At 43.5% G+C, this 16,419-nt stretch overlaps 1 protein-coding gene across 1 annotated transcript in view; it reads right to left on the reverse strand.

Annotated features, from left to right (window-relative positions):
- Window positions 1-16,419, reverse strand: part of ercc3 (excision repair cross-complementation group 3) — a 36,732-nt gene extending 20,313 nt beyond the window's left edge. The window contains exons 1-8 of the mRNA XM_073046275.1: window positions 16,316-16,419; window positions 14,047-14,255; window positions 10,733-10,969; window positions 9,278-9,327; window positions 7,825-7,966; window positions 5,566-5,733; window positions 2,622-2,826; window positions 1,510-1,824 (exon numbers count right to left, since the gene is read on the reverse strand). Coding sequence (XP_072902376.1) covers window positions 1,510-1,824; window positions 2,622-2,826; window positions 5,566-5,733; window positions 7,825-7,966; window positions 9,278-9,327; window positions 10,733-10,969; window positions 14,047-14,255; window positions 16,316-16,343 — 1,354 coding nt within the window. The 5' untranslated portion in view covers window positions 16,344-16,419. The remainder of the gene's footprint in view (window positions 1-1,509; window positions 1,825-2,621; window positions 2,827-5,565; window positions 5,734-7,824; window positions 7,967-9,277; window positions 9,328-10,732; window positions 10,970-14,046; window positions 14,256-16,315) is intronic.

Genomic DNA, 16,419 nt, shown 5'->3' on the forward strand with positions numbered 1-16,419 from the left:
CCCATGTCTCCCATGACTGTGTGGAGCCATATGCCATCAGTGATAACACAACTGTTGCCAAAATCTGAGATGCTGAGGAGGAGGCATACAGGAGTGAGAAAGATCAGCTGGTTGAGTGGTGTAGCAACAATGACCTTGCACTCAATGTCAGTAAGACTACGGAATTTATTGTGGACTTCAGGAAGGGAAAGTTGGGAGAATACACACCTCAATGAGTCAGCAGTGGAAAGGGTGAGCACTGAACATCTATCATGGGCTCAACATATTGATGCAGTTACTAAGATTGCATGCCAGTGGTTGTAATTCATTATGAGTTTGAGGTGATATGGTAAGTCACCAAAGACTCTAGCAAATTTCTACAGATCCTCTACTATGGAGAGGCAATTGCACAGGATTGGATAAAACTGTAGAGGATTGTAAACTCAGTCATGGGCACTGCCTTCTCATCATTGAGGTCATTTTCAAACGATAATGCTATCATTAAGGGCCCACACCACCCAGGACATGCCCTCTTCTCATTAATACTATTATTAGGGAGGAGATACAGGAGTCTGAAGACGCACACAACTTTTAAGGGAACAGCTTCTTCCCCTCCACCATCAGATTTATCAACAGTCCATGAAGCTGTGAACGCTAACTATTTTTGCTCTCTTTTTGCCCTGCTGATTTTTAATATATTGCAATTTACTTTGGTGAGGCAAAACTTGGAATATTGTCTGCAGTTCTGGTCACCTACCTACAGGAACGATATCAATATTGAAAACAGTGGAGAAAATTTACAGGAACTTGAGGACCTGAGCTCTAAGGAAAGCTTGAATAGGTCAGGACTTTATGGCTTGGAGAGTAGAATGAAGGAGATTGGATAAAGTATACAAAAATTATGAGGGGTACGTGCAAGCAGGCTTTTTCCACTGAGATTGGGTGAAACTAGAACTGAAGGTCACAGTTTAAGGGAGAACGGTGAAATATTTAAGGTGTGAATGTGCCAATGTGGAACAAGATGCCAGCGGAAGTGGTGGATGTGGGTTCGAATGCAACAAATTTCAGGAGATACATCAGTGCTGATAAACTTGATTCTGAGTCAGTGCCATTTGACCTCAAGACATAGGAGAATTAGGCCACTCAGCCCATCGAGTCTGCTCCATCATTCTACCATGGCTGATTTATTACCCCTCTCAACACCATTTACCTGCCTTTTCCCTGTAAGTTTTGACCCCCTTGCTAATCAAGAACCTATCAACCTCTGCTTTAAGTATACATAATGACTTGGCCTCCACAGTCATCTCTGGCAATCAATTCCATAGATTCAGTACCCTCTGGCTAAGGACATTTCTCATCTCTGTTCTAAAGGAATGTCCTTCTATTTCAAGGCTGTGCCCTCTGGTCCTAGTCTCCCCCACTCCAGGAAACATCTTTCCATGTCCACTCATTCTAGGCTTTTCAGTATTTGAGTATCATCAATTTGACTTCAGCAGGGACTGGCCTCTCATGCATGGCAGTGAGCATTACCGGGAATGGTGTGCACCTCATCGAGCAGCATCAGCCCCCATTCCTGGCTCTTTAGCCATTCCATCACCCTCTCGGCCTCCCAGGAACGTTTGGTCGTGTGCCCCAGCATTGAGTAGGTGCTGATGGCAATGGAGCAGCCTATTGGTTTATCTTTGGCGTCCGAAGTGAATCGGCAGATCTGGCTGTCATCGATGGTTGACCACATCTTGAACTGCGACTTCCACTGCTCGACAGACACGGCCGAGGTACACAACACTAGGCATCGCTTCCGCACAGTGCAGGCGGCTGTTACACCCACCAAGGACTTGCCGGCACCTGGAGAAACCGAACCCAACAAAATCAAGGAGAAAGTTCTATTATCCATGTGCATATCGAAGTCTCCTAAATGACCCTAATTAGCCTTGAGGCTGTCCTGCAGCTGAACTCTCCCCTACTGAGGGAGGATGTCCTCAATTAGCTTTGAGAAAGCAAGTCCCCAGGGTTGGACGGGTTGACTGGGGAATGCCACTTGCTTTCTGGTTTATGAGCACCCAGTAAGGAGGGGGCAGGTCACTCAGACTTGCACCTGGGCCACGTCAAGATGGCCATTCGAGGGTCCAGGCAACGGGCTGTCGAGGGCTCTGCCCGAGCCGACTATCTGCCCCTTTTCCAGGGCTATATTTGTGCCCTGGTGTCCTTGGACAAGGAACATGTGATCATTATGGGTACAGTAGGGTATTTATGTGAACAGTGGCCCCCTCCCCCAGGGAATTGAGTGTATTATAGATGGTAATAACTATTTTAATTTGAAATTACTAAGTGTTTAGTAATACCTAACTTTTGTATTTCTTCTGTATTTGAAAAAAAGATTTGTATGTTTGTTAAAAAAAAGGGGGTAGTACTGAGGAGGGTCAGCACTGAAGGAGGGTTACACTGTGAAGGGACAGTAGAGAGGGAGTTTCACACTGTGGAAATGGTGGTACAGAGGGAGAGTAATACTGTGGCAGAGGAACTGAGGGTGGGACATTTCGGATAAGTGCTCTACAGTAGTCTCCTGACTGCAGTCTTGTAACGCACATGTGATTGAGCATTAAAGCATGGAATTCTCATCACATCTAACCACAGGCACCTACCACAGGGAAGGACAATAACGCCCGACCTGGCCCGGCCATTCCCAAACATCTTCCGGAGGCTCTTTTCCTGGTAGGGCCGCAGCACAGCCGTGGGTTTCAGGTCAATGTTAACATCAGGGTTGACCGTATCATTCCTGAAATCATATTCCGCCAGCAAAGGGTACTCCATTTGAATGCAACGTTTCTGCAGCTCCTCGATCATTTCCTGCGGGAAGCAACTCATCAACACCACCACACTAATCCTCTTTAATAATATTTATATTGTAATTTCCTTTGGAATCAATAAAGTATCTATCTATTTTCATAAACATTATGAGGGGCATAGATAGGATAAGTGCAAACAGGCTTTTTACACTGAGGTTGGGTGAGACTAGAACGACAGATCATGTGTGAAGGGTGAAAGGTGAACTGCTTTAAGGGAACCTGAGGGGGAATTCTCACTCAGAGGGTGGTGAGAGTGTGGAATGAACTGGTAGTGGAACATTTAAGAGAAATTCTTCAACATATAAGAGAAGTTTGGATAAGTACAGGGATGGGAGGGGCATGAAGGGCTATTGACTGGGTGCAAGTTAATGGGATTAGGCAGATACTAGGCAGAGTCTGGCACATAGTAGATGGGCCAAAAGGCCTGTTTCTGTGCTACTGACTGTAAGAGATTCAGAAATCTAGAGCAACACACACAAAATGCTGGAGGAACTCAACAGGCTAGGCAGCTGGCTTTTTTGGACTTCATCAGGATAGTTTTGTCTTGTACTGTATTGCTGCTACAAAACAACAAATTTCATGACATATACACAGACAGTGCCTATAAAAAGTATTCACCCCTTGGAAATTTCCATGTTTTATTATTTTACAACATAGAATCATTGCGGATTTAATTTGACGTTTTTTGACACTGACCAACAGAAAAAGACTCTTTCATGTCAAAGTGAAAACAGATCTCTACAAATCAATCTAAATTAATTACAAATATAAAACACAAAAGAATTGATTTCATAAGTATTCATCCCCCTCCCAAATATGACGCACCAACTCATCACGGGTTTCAGAAGTCACATCATTAGTTAAATGGAGGTCTGATTTAGGAGACCTGTGTGTAGTCAAAGTGTTTCAATTGATTGTAGTAAAAATACACAGGTAGCTGGAAGGTTCAACTGCTGGTGAGTCAGTATCCTGGCAAAAACTTCACCATGAAAAAAAAATAACACTCCAAGCAACTCTGCAAAAAAGGTTATTGAAAAGCACAAGTCAGGAGATGGATACAAGAAAATTTCCAAGACACTGAATATCCTTTGGAGTACAGTTAAGTCAGTCAGCAAGAAATGGAAAGGATATGGCACAGCTGTATATCTGCCTAGAGCAGGCCATCCTCAAAAACTGAGTGACTGTGCACGAAGGGGACTCGAGGGGGAGGCCAACAAGAGACCTATGACAACTCTGATGGAGTTACAAACTTCAGTGGCTGAGTTGGGAGAGACTGTGCATACAACAACTGTTGCTTGGGTGCTTCACCAGTTGCAGCTTTATGGGAGAGTGGCAAAGAGAAAGCCACTGTTGAAAATAAAACACATGAAATCTCAGCTAGAAGGCATGTGGGAGACTCTGAGGTCAGCTGGAAGAAGGTTCTATGGTCTGATGAAACCAAAATTGAGCATTTTGGCCATCAGAATAACTGTTAAGTTTAGCATAAGGCAAACACCGCACATCATCAAAAACACACCATCCCTACCGAGAAGCATGGTGGTGGCTGCATCATGGTGGGGGGATGCTTCACTGCAGCAGGCCCTGAAAGGCTTGTGAAGGTAGAGGGTAAAATTAATACAGCAAAGTACAGGGAAATCCTGGAGATGTGGTCTGCAAGAGAACTGTGACTTGGGAGAAGATTTGTTTTCCAGCAAGACAATGATCCCAAGCATAAAGCCAAAGTTACACAGGAATGGCTTAAAAACAAACTTAATGTCCTGGAGCAGCCATGTCAGAGTCTAGACTTCAATCCAACTGAGAATTTGTGGCTGGACTTGAAAAGGGCTGTTCACTCACGATCCCCATGCAACCTGACAGAACTTGAGCAGTTTTATAAAGAAAAATGGAAAAAAATTGCAGTGTCCAGATGTACAAAGCTGATAGAGACCTATCCACACAGACTCAGAAGCTGTAATTGCTGCTAATGGTGCATCCACTAAATGACTTGAAGGAGGTGAATATTTATGCAATCAATTATTTTGTGTTTTACATTTGTAATTAATTTAGATCACTTTTTAGCGATTTGTTTCCACTTTGACACAAAAGTGTCTTTTTCTGATCAGGGTCAAAAAAGCCAAATTAAATCCACTGTGATTCAATGTTGTAAAACAAAAAAACATGAAAACATCCAAGAAGTTGAATACCTTTTATTGGCACTGCATAATCTCTGGATTAGAGAGCATGTCTTATATGGACAAGTTGAGCAAACCAGGGCTTTTCTCTTTGGAGAGAAGGAAGATGAGAGATGACTTGATAAAGGTGTACAAGATGACAAGAGGCATAGATCAAGTGGAGAGCCAGAAATGGCTAATACCAGGGGGCATATTTTACGGCGATTGATAGTCAGAGGTAAGATTTCTACAGAGTGGTGAGTGCATGGAACGCTCTGCCAGGGATGGTGATAGAGAAAGATAGGGACATTCAAGAGACTTTTAGATAGGCACATGGATGATAGAAAAATGTAGGGCTATGTGAGAGGGAAGAGTTGGATTGATCATAGAGTAGGTTACATCATGGATCAAAAGATCTGTACTGTGCTGTACTATTCTAAGTCTCTAGACCTCTCAGCTTTTAAAGTTCTCAGTTAAATTTTGTCACAAACTGTAATTGTGAAAAATCGAGGTGAAATATTACACATCCTCAGCACCCTGAGCTCCGAAGCATCTCCTGAACTGCTGGATTTATGAGTGGAATTGGTCACCTGCTTGACTTCGAAGGAGACAGTATGAAGCTCCTCCTCCTCTTCCTCCTCCTTGTCCATCTGCTCGTAGAAATCAAACAAGTCCGAGGGGACATCGGCCTTCAGGGACGCAGGCTCCCCACCCCTCGATGTTGATGCCGCTCCATTACTCTGTGAGGGTTTGGGCATCTGTGGAAAGACAATCATTTGTGACTTAGCCAGGGAATGAACTCCAGAACACTGAATCGTGACCAATAGATGCAAACTGCTGGAGGGAAAACAGCCGAGAAGATCACCACGATCTTCCCCTCCAGCACCTGTGATATTTACCAGGAGCATTGTAGACAATGGGCCCGAAGCATTGTCGCAGATTCCTACCACCAATTCCACAATCTCTTTGACCCACTACCATCAGGAAGGAGGTAAAGGGGCTTCAAAGCTAGTTCTGCCAGCTTCTTCCTTCAGACTGAGAGACTAATGGATACCCTGCCACTAGTTAAATCTGATCACTAGGACAGCAAGCTGTTTATCAGTGCTGTGCACTGCATACATATTTGAATTCTATTTTATTAACTTATTTGTGGTAATAATTTGTTTTACGTGCTGAGTGATATGTGTTCTGTGGGTGCACTATGGTCCAGAGGAACACTGTTTCATTTGGCTGCATTTACAGTCAGACGACAACAAACTTGAACTTAGCAGGTCAAGCAGCATCTATGGAGGGGAACTGACTGGGAGATCAAGAGCCCATCTTCAGTGTGCAGCAGGACCATTCCAAAGCCTGTTAACAGCGGGATATGACATTGGAATTGGTTTATTATTGTCACCTGCACTGAGGTACAGTGAAAAACTTGTCTTGCATACTGTTTATTCAGAGCCAATCATTACACAGTGCATTGAGGCAGTACAAGGTAATGACAGAAAAATTCATTATCAAAGTACATATGTGTCACCACAGGCAACCCTGAGATTTATTTTCTTGGGGGTAGTCTCAAAAATTAGAAAGAATCATTACAGAATCAATGGAAAAACACACACAACAGAGACGGACAAAAAACTCATGCAAAAGACAACAAACTTGCAAATACAAAGAGAAAAAAAGGAGATAGATAAGCAAGGAATGAATATCGAAAACATAAGTTGTAGGATCCTTGAAAATGAGTCATTAGGTTGTGGAATCAGTTCAGTGTTGAGGTGAGTGAAATTATCCAGTCCGGTTCAGGAGCCTAATGCTCGAAGAGAAACAACTGTTCCTAAACCTGATGGTGTGAGTTCTGAGACTCCTGTACCTCCTTCCCTTTGACAGAAGCGAGAAGAGAGCATGACCTGGGTGGTGGGGATGCTGCTTTCCTGCAGCAGTGCTCCTTTTAAATGTACTCAATTAAGCCCTTCTTAAGCCTGATGGTACATGCTCTCAGGAGTTTGCTTGTTAGGATAAGTCAGAAGGGAGAATGTCCAAGATGGGAGTAGTCCTCAATTCCACTGGTTACTTCCCCGAGGCAGAAAGCAGTGTAGACAGAATAGTGGAGGGGAGTCAAAAGTAAATTTATTATCAAAGTATGTATATATTACCATTATTACCTTGAGATTCATTTTCTTGCAGGCATTTACAGGAAAATAAAGGAGAACAGTAGAATTTATGAAAAACTACACATAAATAAAGTCAAACAATAAACGTACAAAAAACAAATTAATACTGAGAACATGAGTTATGAAATCAGTCCAGAGCTGTGGTGAGTGAAGTTGTCCACACTGGTTCAGAAGCCTAAGTTGTAGGGTAATGACTGTTCCTGAAGCTGGATGCCTGGGACCTACGGTTTCTATACCTCTAGCCTGATGGTAAAGAAAAGAGAGCTTGGCCTGGATGGTAGAGGTCCTTGATGATGGATGCTGCTTTCTTGTGGCAGCAGTCCTTGTAAACGTGCACCATGGTGGGGAGGGCTTTGCCTCTGATGGACTCAGCTTTATCCATCACTTTCTGTAGCCATTTCAGTTCCTGGGCATTAGTCCTCCCACACCAATCTGTGATGCGATCAGTCAGGATCCTCACCACTGCTTATCTGTAGAAGTTTGCCAAGGTTTTAGGTGACGAGCTGAATCTATGCAAACATCTGAAAAAGCAGAGGTGCTGGTGTGCCTTCCTTGTGATGGCACTTATGCACTGGCCCCAAAACAGATCCTTTGATATTCTAATGGCAAGGAACTTAAAGCTCCTTCAGAGGCTTGTTTGCTTGATGGACCGGCTGTGTTTACATCTCCAAGCTAAGGACACTGACTTACCAGCATGGCAGATTTACTGGAGATGGTGCCCATGATGAGCTCGGTGTCATCCCCTTCATCTGTCCGCAGACGGCACTGCTTTATGACCTTGTCTTGCAGCAGCTTCTGAATCACATCAGGATGCGTGCTCTCCACAAAGTACCTGCAGCAACGGGAGTGTGCTCAAATCACAGAACATCACCACAGTGTAGAGAACAGACCAGCTGCCCCTCCGTCCCATCTTCTAAGAAAGTTTGTGATGGCATTGGAGAGGGTCCAAGACAACAATCCCAGGATTATCACATGAGGAGCATTTGATGACTCTGGGCCTGTACTCACTGAAGTTTGGAATAACAGTAGACTCTCAATGAATCCTATTGAATACTGGAAGGTCTAGATAGAGTGGAGAGGATGTTTCCTATAGTGAGACAGTCTATGCCAAGAGAGCACAGCCTTAGAATAGAGGGATATCTCTTTAGAACAGAGATGAGGAGGAATTTCTATAACCAGAGGATCGTGCAGCTGTAGAATTCATTGCCACAAACAGCTGCAGAGGCCAAATCATTGGGTATATTTAAAGTGCAGGTTGAAATGTTCTTCATTAGTAAGGGGATCAAAGGTTACAGGGAGAAGGCGGGATAATGAGGTTGAGAGAGATAATAAATTAGCCATAATGGAATGGCAGAGCAGACTCAATGGGCCAAATGACCTAACATTGGTCTTGTGCCTTAGGAGCAGGAAAACACTGGGAAGGCTTGGACTTTATTCCTTGGGAGTCTAAAAGGCAGGTACTCTGACAGAGGTGAGCAGATGTTTGCTTGGAATAATTCTTCCACAAAGGACAAGTAATGGGATGTTGCCTGGCAGTGTTCTCCACAAAGTACCTGCAGCACGGCAGTCAAAACATAGAACGTCACTGCTGCATAGAGCACCAACCCAGCAGTCTAAGTCAAAGTTCAAAGTAAATTTATTATCTAACTATGTATGTCACCAAATACTACTTTGAGGTTCATTTTTTATAGGCACCCACAGTAGGACAAATACAATATAAACAGGGTCATTTTGAAAGAGTTGTAGAGTCTTTGAAAGTGAGTCCGTAGGTTGTGAAATCAGTTCAGAGTCGAGGTTACTCACACTGGTTCAGGCGCCTGCTGGCTGAAGGACCCCCTCGCAACCAGGGCCATCAGAGACAGAGGAGTAGGGAGAAATTGAGAAGGTAAACTTTATTCCTTGGAATGTAGAGAGGGGCACAGATGGAGTGAACGGAGTCAGCCTCTTCCCCAAGGGTTGGTGAATCAAGAATGAGAAGGCAGAGGTTTAAAGTGAGAGGGAAAATTTAAGAGGAATTTGAATTGTTTTGTTAAGAGCTTTGGAATGACCCAAGATCCCAACCCCGAGTGTCTTCTGACTTCTTCAAAAATTAAGATCACACTGACTACACAACCAAAGAGAACACAATGATCAGTTTCCCTACCTGTTATGCTTAAGGACCAACTTCAACTTCCCATAACTAACAGTGCAGAGCTGCAGGAAAAAACATAATATTCAGACACATTTCATTTGAAGTCGAAGATAATTTAATTATTTTGCATTCAAGAAGGCAACATCCTTCAAAGATCCCCACAATCCAAGCCTTGCCATCTTCTCAGACCTATCATCAGGCAGGAGGTACAGACGCTTGAAATCCCACACCACCAGGTTCAAGAACAGCTACACCCCTTCAACCATTCCATTCCATTCCTGAACATTAATCACTACAGTTCAGCAAGACTATGAATACTTCAAAACAAAATAAACATTTTTGCTCTAACTGGATTGTGGAAATATTGTGTTTTTACCCGAGGCAAGTGGGTTGGTCAGTTAATTGGCCATTGAGAGTGGTGGATCGGGGTTGATTGGAAGTGGAATTGGTCTATTATTATCACATGTACTGCGGTATGGTGAAAAGCTGGTCTTATATATTGTTTACTCAGATTAAATCATTGCACAGTGCATTGAGGTAGAACAAGGTAAAACAATAACAATGTATAATAAAGTGTAAATAGTTACAGAGAAAGGGCAGTGCAGGCAGACAATATGGTGCTAGATCATAATGAGGTAGACTGTGAGGTTAAGAGTACAGTTTATGGTATGAAGGGCCATTCAATAGTCTAATAATGGGATTACACAGTATAGGCCCTTCCGCTCCTATGTTATACTGACCTTTTAACCTACTCTAAGATCAAACAAACCCTTCCCTCCCACAGAACCCTCTATTTTTCTTTCATCCACGTGCTCACCTAAGAGTCTCTTAAATGTCCATATTGTCAAATGTACCACGATACAGTGAAAAGCTTATCTTGCACACTGTTCATACAAATCAAATAGTGCATTGAGGTGGTACAAGGGAGTACAGCAACAATACAGGGGGAGGGGGAAGAAGAGCTAATGAGGGGAGAATAAAATAGGAAGGAGTGGGATTAGTGTACAAATGGGTGCTTGATGGTTGATGTGGACTTGATGGGTTAAGGTACCTATTCTAATGCTCTGCCTCTTAATAACTCAATTACTTTATCAAATGCACAATTTTATGAGTGGCACAGCAATTAGCAAAATGCTTTACAATGCCAGTGATCAGGGGTTGCTGTCTCTCGGCAATTTGTATGTTCTCCCCGTGACCGCATGGGTCTCCGCTGGGTGCTCCGGTGTCCTCCCATATTCTAAGGATGTATGGTTAAGGCTAGGGTTAGTAAGTCGTGGGCATGCTATGTTGGCTCTGGAAGCATGGCGACGCTTGTGGACTGCCTGCCAGCACATCCTCAGACCGTGATAACCGATTTTGCAAATTACGCACTTCCCTTTATGTTTCGATGTACGTGTGACAAGCAAAGTTAAATATTTAATCTTTAAGTTCTGTTACACCACAAGGACAAGTCTTGAAAAACATTACCTTAATGAACTGCAAGATGCCATCGGGAATGGACGTCTTGCTCAATTTCTGCAGATACTCAATGATGTCGCTCGTCTGTAGCCCAACACTTACAGCCGCGTACAGGGAGTAGGCAGTCAGCTTGTACTCGTGAGTATGCGTAGGTCTGCAAACAGGCTCAGCAATGGCCACCAGGAAGTCCTGTGCGTACTTATATATCGGAGAGAAGGCTTCAAGGAAAATGTGTCCATCAGGAGCCTGTAGACATGAAATAAAACATTTCGGTAAGTTCAAAGTTTAAAAAAGCAGAAGATGTTCAGTAAAGCAGTAAGGTACGCAAAATGCACTAATCAACATAGAAATGGATGGTGAATGATATTGCTAAGCAGGCATTTAGTCCAGTAAAAGTTAGAGAGGGTGCAAAGGAGATTTACCAGGATGATGCCTGGATTAGAGAGTATGTCTTATGGGGAGAGGTTGAGCGAGTTAGTGCTTTTCCCTTTGGAGCACAGAAGGATGAGAGGTGACTTGATAGAGGTGTACAAGCCGTTAAGATACATAAACCAAGTGGATAGCCAGAGACTTTATCCCAGAGTATAAATGGTTAACATGAACTTGAAGGTGATTGGAGTAAAGTATGGGGGGGGGGGGGGGGGGATGCCAGAGGGCTAGTTTTTTTTAATATAAACAGACAACAGTGAGCGCATAGAACATGCTGCAGAGGTGATAAAGGAAGAAACTCTTAGATAGGCACATGAATGATAGAAAAATGGAAGGCTGTGTGGGAAGAAAGGGTTAGATTGATCTTAGAATAGGCTAAAAGGCTTGCACAATACAGTGGGCCAAAGAACCTGCATGTTCTATATAAGCTTTTGCTGTCTCCTTGAAAGATCCATCTGAATATTCTCTCTTGTGCTTCCCCAGTAGCTGTACAAATTGTTCCTTTTGCAATTACCAATTCCATTTTGAAAGTAACAACTGACACTTTCTGGAGCACTGAGGAGTACCCATTTTGTACATAACGTACTGCGTAACAATTTGATCTGTATAAACAAGTGACACAAGACAGAGGCACGAGAGAATGCGGATGCTGGAAACTGGAGAAACAAACAATCTGTTGGAAGAACCTAGTAGGATGATCGGTATCTGTGGAATGGAAAAGGAAATATCAATGTCCAGCGTCTAATCTTCGCAAAACCACTCAGCCCAACTCTGAGGAGACTCTGCGAAGCATAGGCACCTACTATGTGGCGACACTTGTGGGCTGCCCTCAGCATACCTCAGGTGTGTTGGTTGTTAGCAACGCAAACGACACATTCACTGTATGTTCAATGTACACATGATAAATAAATTCCAATCTGATTCCACAACCCACAGATTCACTTTCAAGGCCTCTACAAATCATGTTCTCAGTATTATTTTATTGTATATAATGTCTTCCTTTAAACATACGTTGTCTGTCAGTGATTATGTATAGTTTTTCATAAATTTTATTGCATTTATTTTCCAAAAAATGTCTGCAAGAAAATGAATCTCAAGATGGTATATGGTGACAAATACATACTTTGGTAATAAATTTTACTTTGACAGCAGTGACAGAGCAGAGAGCAACTCTGCTCTCAGTCCTGATGTAGGGTTTTGATTTGAAACAACAACGGTTCCTTTTCCTTCATGTTGCTGCTCAACCCACTACTTTCTTCCCGCAGATGTGATTCCAAAATCACAGAACTTGCTCCAAAAAAATCACTTTTTGAAATTTAACCAGCTTTGTTCATTAAAACTCAAATCTATTCCTTCCCACTCTCTCACTTTACTGAAGAGCATAGACAATGGGAGGAGAGCATTTTAATGAGATGGGAAAGACAGACAATATAAATTATTGAGATTTATCATTATTGCCCTTGTTTAATTTTGTGTTTGGCAGAAATGCACATCCCCTCCATCCATCCTCACATCCAGATGGATTGCATCACAATTACAGAAAAACTCAAGCCAGTTCTGTTAATGATTTCCACAAACAAAAATGAGTGGCAGATCAAAGACTTCGCCCCTTCCTCTCTAAGACAGGCCAGCGTCTTAGGTTAAGGAAGCTCAGCTTGTCATCTAACAGGGTGTCATGGTAGCATAGCAGTTAGCACAGTGCTATTACTGCTCAGGGCATTGGAATTCAATTCCAGGGCCCTCTGTAAAAAGTTTCTATGTTCCTCCCGTGAGTATGTGGGCTTCCTTCAGATGCTCTAGTTTCCTCCCACAGTCCAAAGATGTGTGGATTACGGCTAGTGAGTTGTGAGCATGCTACGTTGGCACCAAGTGTCGCCTCCAGCATAATCCTCGGACTGTGTTGGTCCTTGACACAAATAACACAGTTATTGTATGTTTTGGCATTTCGCTGTACTTGTGACAAATAAAGGGAATCTCTAATCTTTCTTTAATACTCTATCAAATTTCTACAGATGTCCTGTTGAAAGAATCCTGACTGGTTGCATCACGGTCTAGTATGGCAATTAAAATGTGCAGGAATGTAAGAAGCTGCAGAGAGTAGTGGACTCAGCCAAATACGTTACAGGCACGTCCCTCCTACCATCGGAGGTATCTACAGGAGGCGATGCCTCAAGAGGGCAACACCCACCCTCAATGATCTCCACGCCATCCTTCTGCAGCTACCTCTGGGCAGGAGGTACAGAAGCCCGAAGAAGAACAGCTACTTCTCTCAATCATTTGGTTCCTGGGGGAAAAAATGAATCAGCAAAACCCTAATTCAGGATTCACAATTGTTCAATGTCATTTCCAATACACAAGTGTAAAGGAGAATGAAATAATGGAACCCAGGTCACTGGTGCTGTAAAGTACGAGGGGTGATTGATAAGTTTGTGGCCTAAGGTAGGAGTCAATTTTAGAAAATCTAGCACATTTTTCAACGTAGTCCCCTCCTACATTTACACACATAGTCCAGCTGTCATGGAGCATATGGATCTTGGACCTCCATTAGTGTCCACAGATGGGTGATTGATAAGCTTGTGGCCTAAGGTAGAAGGAGGTGAGTTATTAACTTCAAACTTTCTGCATAATCACTCAGAGTTGATCTGCATGTGCATGTAACGAGATCTGTATAACTCATCTCCTTCATTTCATTGTTTTGATGTTTAATCTACATGTTACAAATACAGCTAATCTTTGTTAATCTCTTCCAACACACTGCTCCACCAAGAGCTCACAAACAAAGAGCAACCTTCAAGATGTGAAAGGGTGTTACATTACCACGCTACCCTGAATTCCATTACCACTTGAGCATGGATACATTAGTCAGCCAATCTTTACCCCGTGCCATGACCTACCACCCAAAGGGGCCTAGAGGAGTGATCGTCCTTCAGTGTCATCTGGATCCTGTAGTCCTTGGCTCCATACTCATCCTCCTTAACCACAGCCTGTTCCACTTGCTTGCCAGCAGCGGAGGGAACTGCTTCCTCAGAGTCTGCTCCCATAGCCAGCTCTTCGTCCTCCTCCTCCTCCTCATCATTACGACGCTTCTTCGACTTCTTCTTGTCTGTGGACATAATCAAACAAAATTGGTAATGGATTTACAACATGCGTATACTGTCATGTAGTGCCTACCCTGCTAACTCAGTCAGATTCATCAGGATTGTTTCATGTCATTTCCAGTACACAAGTGAAAAGGAGAACAAAATCATTGTTACTCCGGATCTGATGCAGCACAAAAAAGACAATAAAGAACACAATAATTTTTTTATAAAACCACGATCGATATAAATACATAAGATAGCTTGTATACATAAAGTGACGCTAGATACACGAGTGTCTGTACATAAGGTGACTGACAGGAAGCTCACTTCAACCCACAGATCATCCAACTTCACTCAGAACTGTGGCTCAGTGATTGTGTTATACAATCAGAGATTCGGAGACCTGGATCGTTCATGAGATAGTTCAATAGGATAGGCTGAATGTGTTTGAGCTTTTCTCTCTGAAGCGAAGGTAGATGAGAGGTAAATGGCTAACGCAAGGGGGCATAATTTTAAAGTGATTGGAGGAAAGTATAGGAGGGATGTTAAAGGTAAATTTCTTTACACAGTGTGGTGGGTGTATGGAACGCCCTGCCAGGGGTGATGGTAGAGGCAGATACATTAAGGCATTTAAGAGCCTCTTAGAAAGAAACATGAATGAGAGAAAGTGGAGTGTTATGTGTAAGGGAAGAGTTAGATTGATCTTGGTGTAGGTTAAAAGGTCGGCATAACACCATGTGTTGAAGGCCCTGTACTGTTCTATGTTCAATTAAATAAATCTGGAAATAGGAACCTAGAGTAACAATCTACTGGAGGAACTCAGAGGGTTGAGCAGCATCAGTGGGAAGATAGAAATTGTTGATGTTTTGGGTCGAAACACTGCATCAATGGACTAAATAAAACACTGCACTGCTATCAGTTAGAAGACCATAAGCTACAGGAATAGAGAATTGGGCCATTCAGCCCATCACATCTGCTCCGCCATTCCATCATGGCTGATTTACTTTCCCTTTCAATCCTGCTTGCTGCATTCTCCCCATAATCATTGTCACCATGACTAATTAAGAATCTATCCACGTCTGCTTTCAATATACTCAATGACATGGCCTGAAGCTATCTATGCCAATAAATTCCAGAATCACCACCCTCTGTTCCTAGATTGCCCCACTGCAAGAAACATCCTATCCATATCCACTCTATTCAGTATGTATCAATGAGATTGCCCACATTCTTCTTCACTCCAGTGACAAAAGGCCCAGAGTCAACAAACGCACCTCAAACGTTAACACTTTCATTCCAGGATCATTCTGGTAAATCTGCAGACCCTCTCCAATTGCCAGAACATCCTTTCTTAGATAGGGGCTCAAAACTCTTCACAATACTCCAAATGTAGACTGACCAATGCCTTATAAAACCTCAGCATTACATCCTCGTCCTCCTGAAATGAATGCAACATTGCATTTACCTTCCTCAACCTGCAAGTTAATCTTCAGGGATGAGGGGGCATTACTTGTTCCAAATACACCAACTTCAGGACCGGGCAACGGAAAGGTTAGGGTCGGTCCACAAAGGGTGGAGTAAGGGGCTTTCAGGGGTAAGGGAAGGAGGATGGACACATCAAGATGGAGCTGGTCAAGGACCAGGATGAGTCCCGGGTCAACACCCAAATCATTGGAGGGACTCTCGCGGAAGGAATTGGGTAGTTGACGTTTCAGGTTCAGGCTCCGGGGTCGAAGGGAGCTTGGCCGAAATCTCCAACGTTTGTTCTCATCCATAGATGCTGTCTGACCTGCTGCGTTCCTCCAGCATTTTGTATGCGTGTTGCTCAAGATTTCCAGCGCCTGCAGAATCTTTTGCGTTTATGATCTATGAAGGGAAATGGACAGTCGAGGTTTCGGGTCCAGATCGTGGGTCGGGCGGGGAACAGGCCGGGTGCTGGGCAGAGACTAGAGCCTGTGGCCGGGTATGGAGAGCAGGGACCTGGGTGAGGCCCGGACCCTGAACCGTGGCTGGGGCTGTGTGTGAGCTCGGTGCTGTGTGCACGGTAATAGGGGCTACTGGCGGAAACGGCGCTGGACCTCACCTCGCTCTCCCTTGTCCTTTTTGCCCATGGCGCCCGGAGACCACAGCAAAGCCACTGAGCATGCGCGTCGCTTCAGCTGCTGTTCGTTCAGGCAAACCCCTCGA

Source organism: Hemitrygon akajei, chromosome 5 (genome assembly GCF_048418815.1).
Source record: "Hemitrygon akajei chromosome 5, sHemAka1.3, whole genome shotgun sequence".
In the NCBI taxonomy this organism is placed as follows: domain Eukaryota; kingdom Metazoa; phylum Chordata; class Chondrichthyes; order Myliobatiformes; family Dasyatidae; genus Hemitrygon; species Hemitrygon akajei.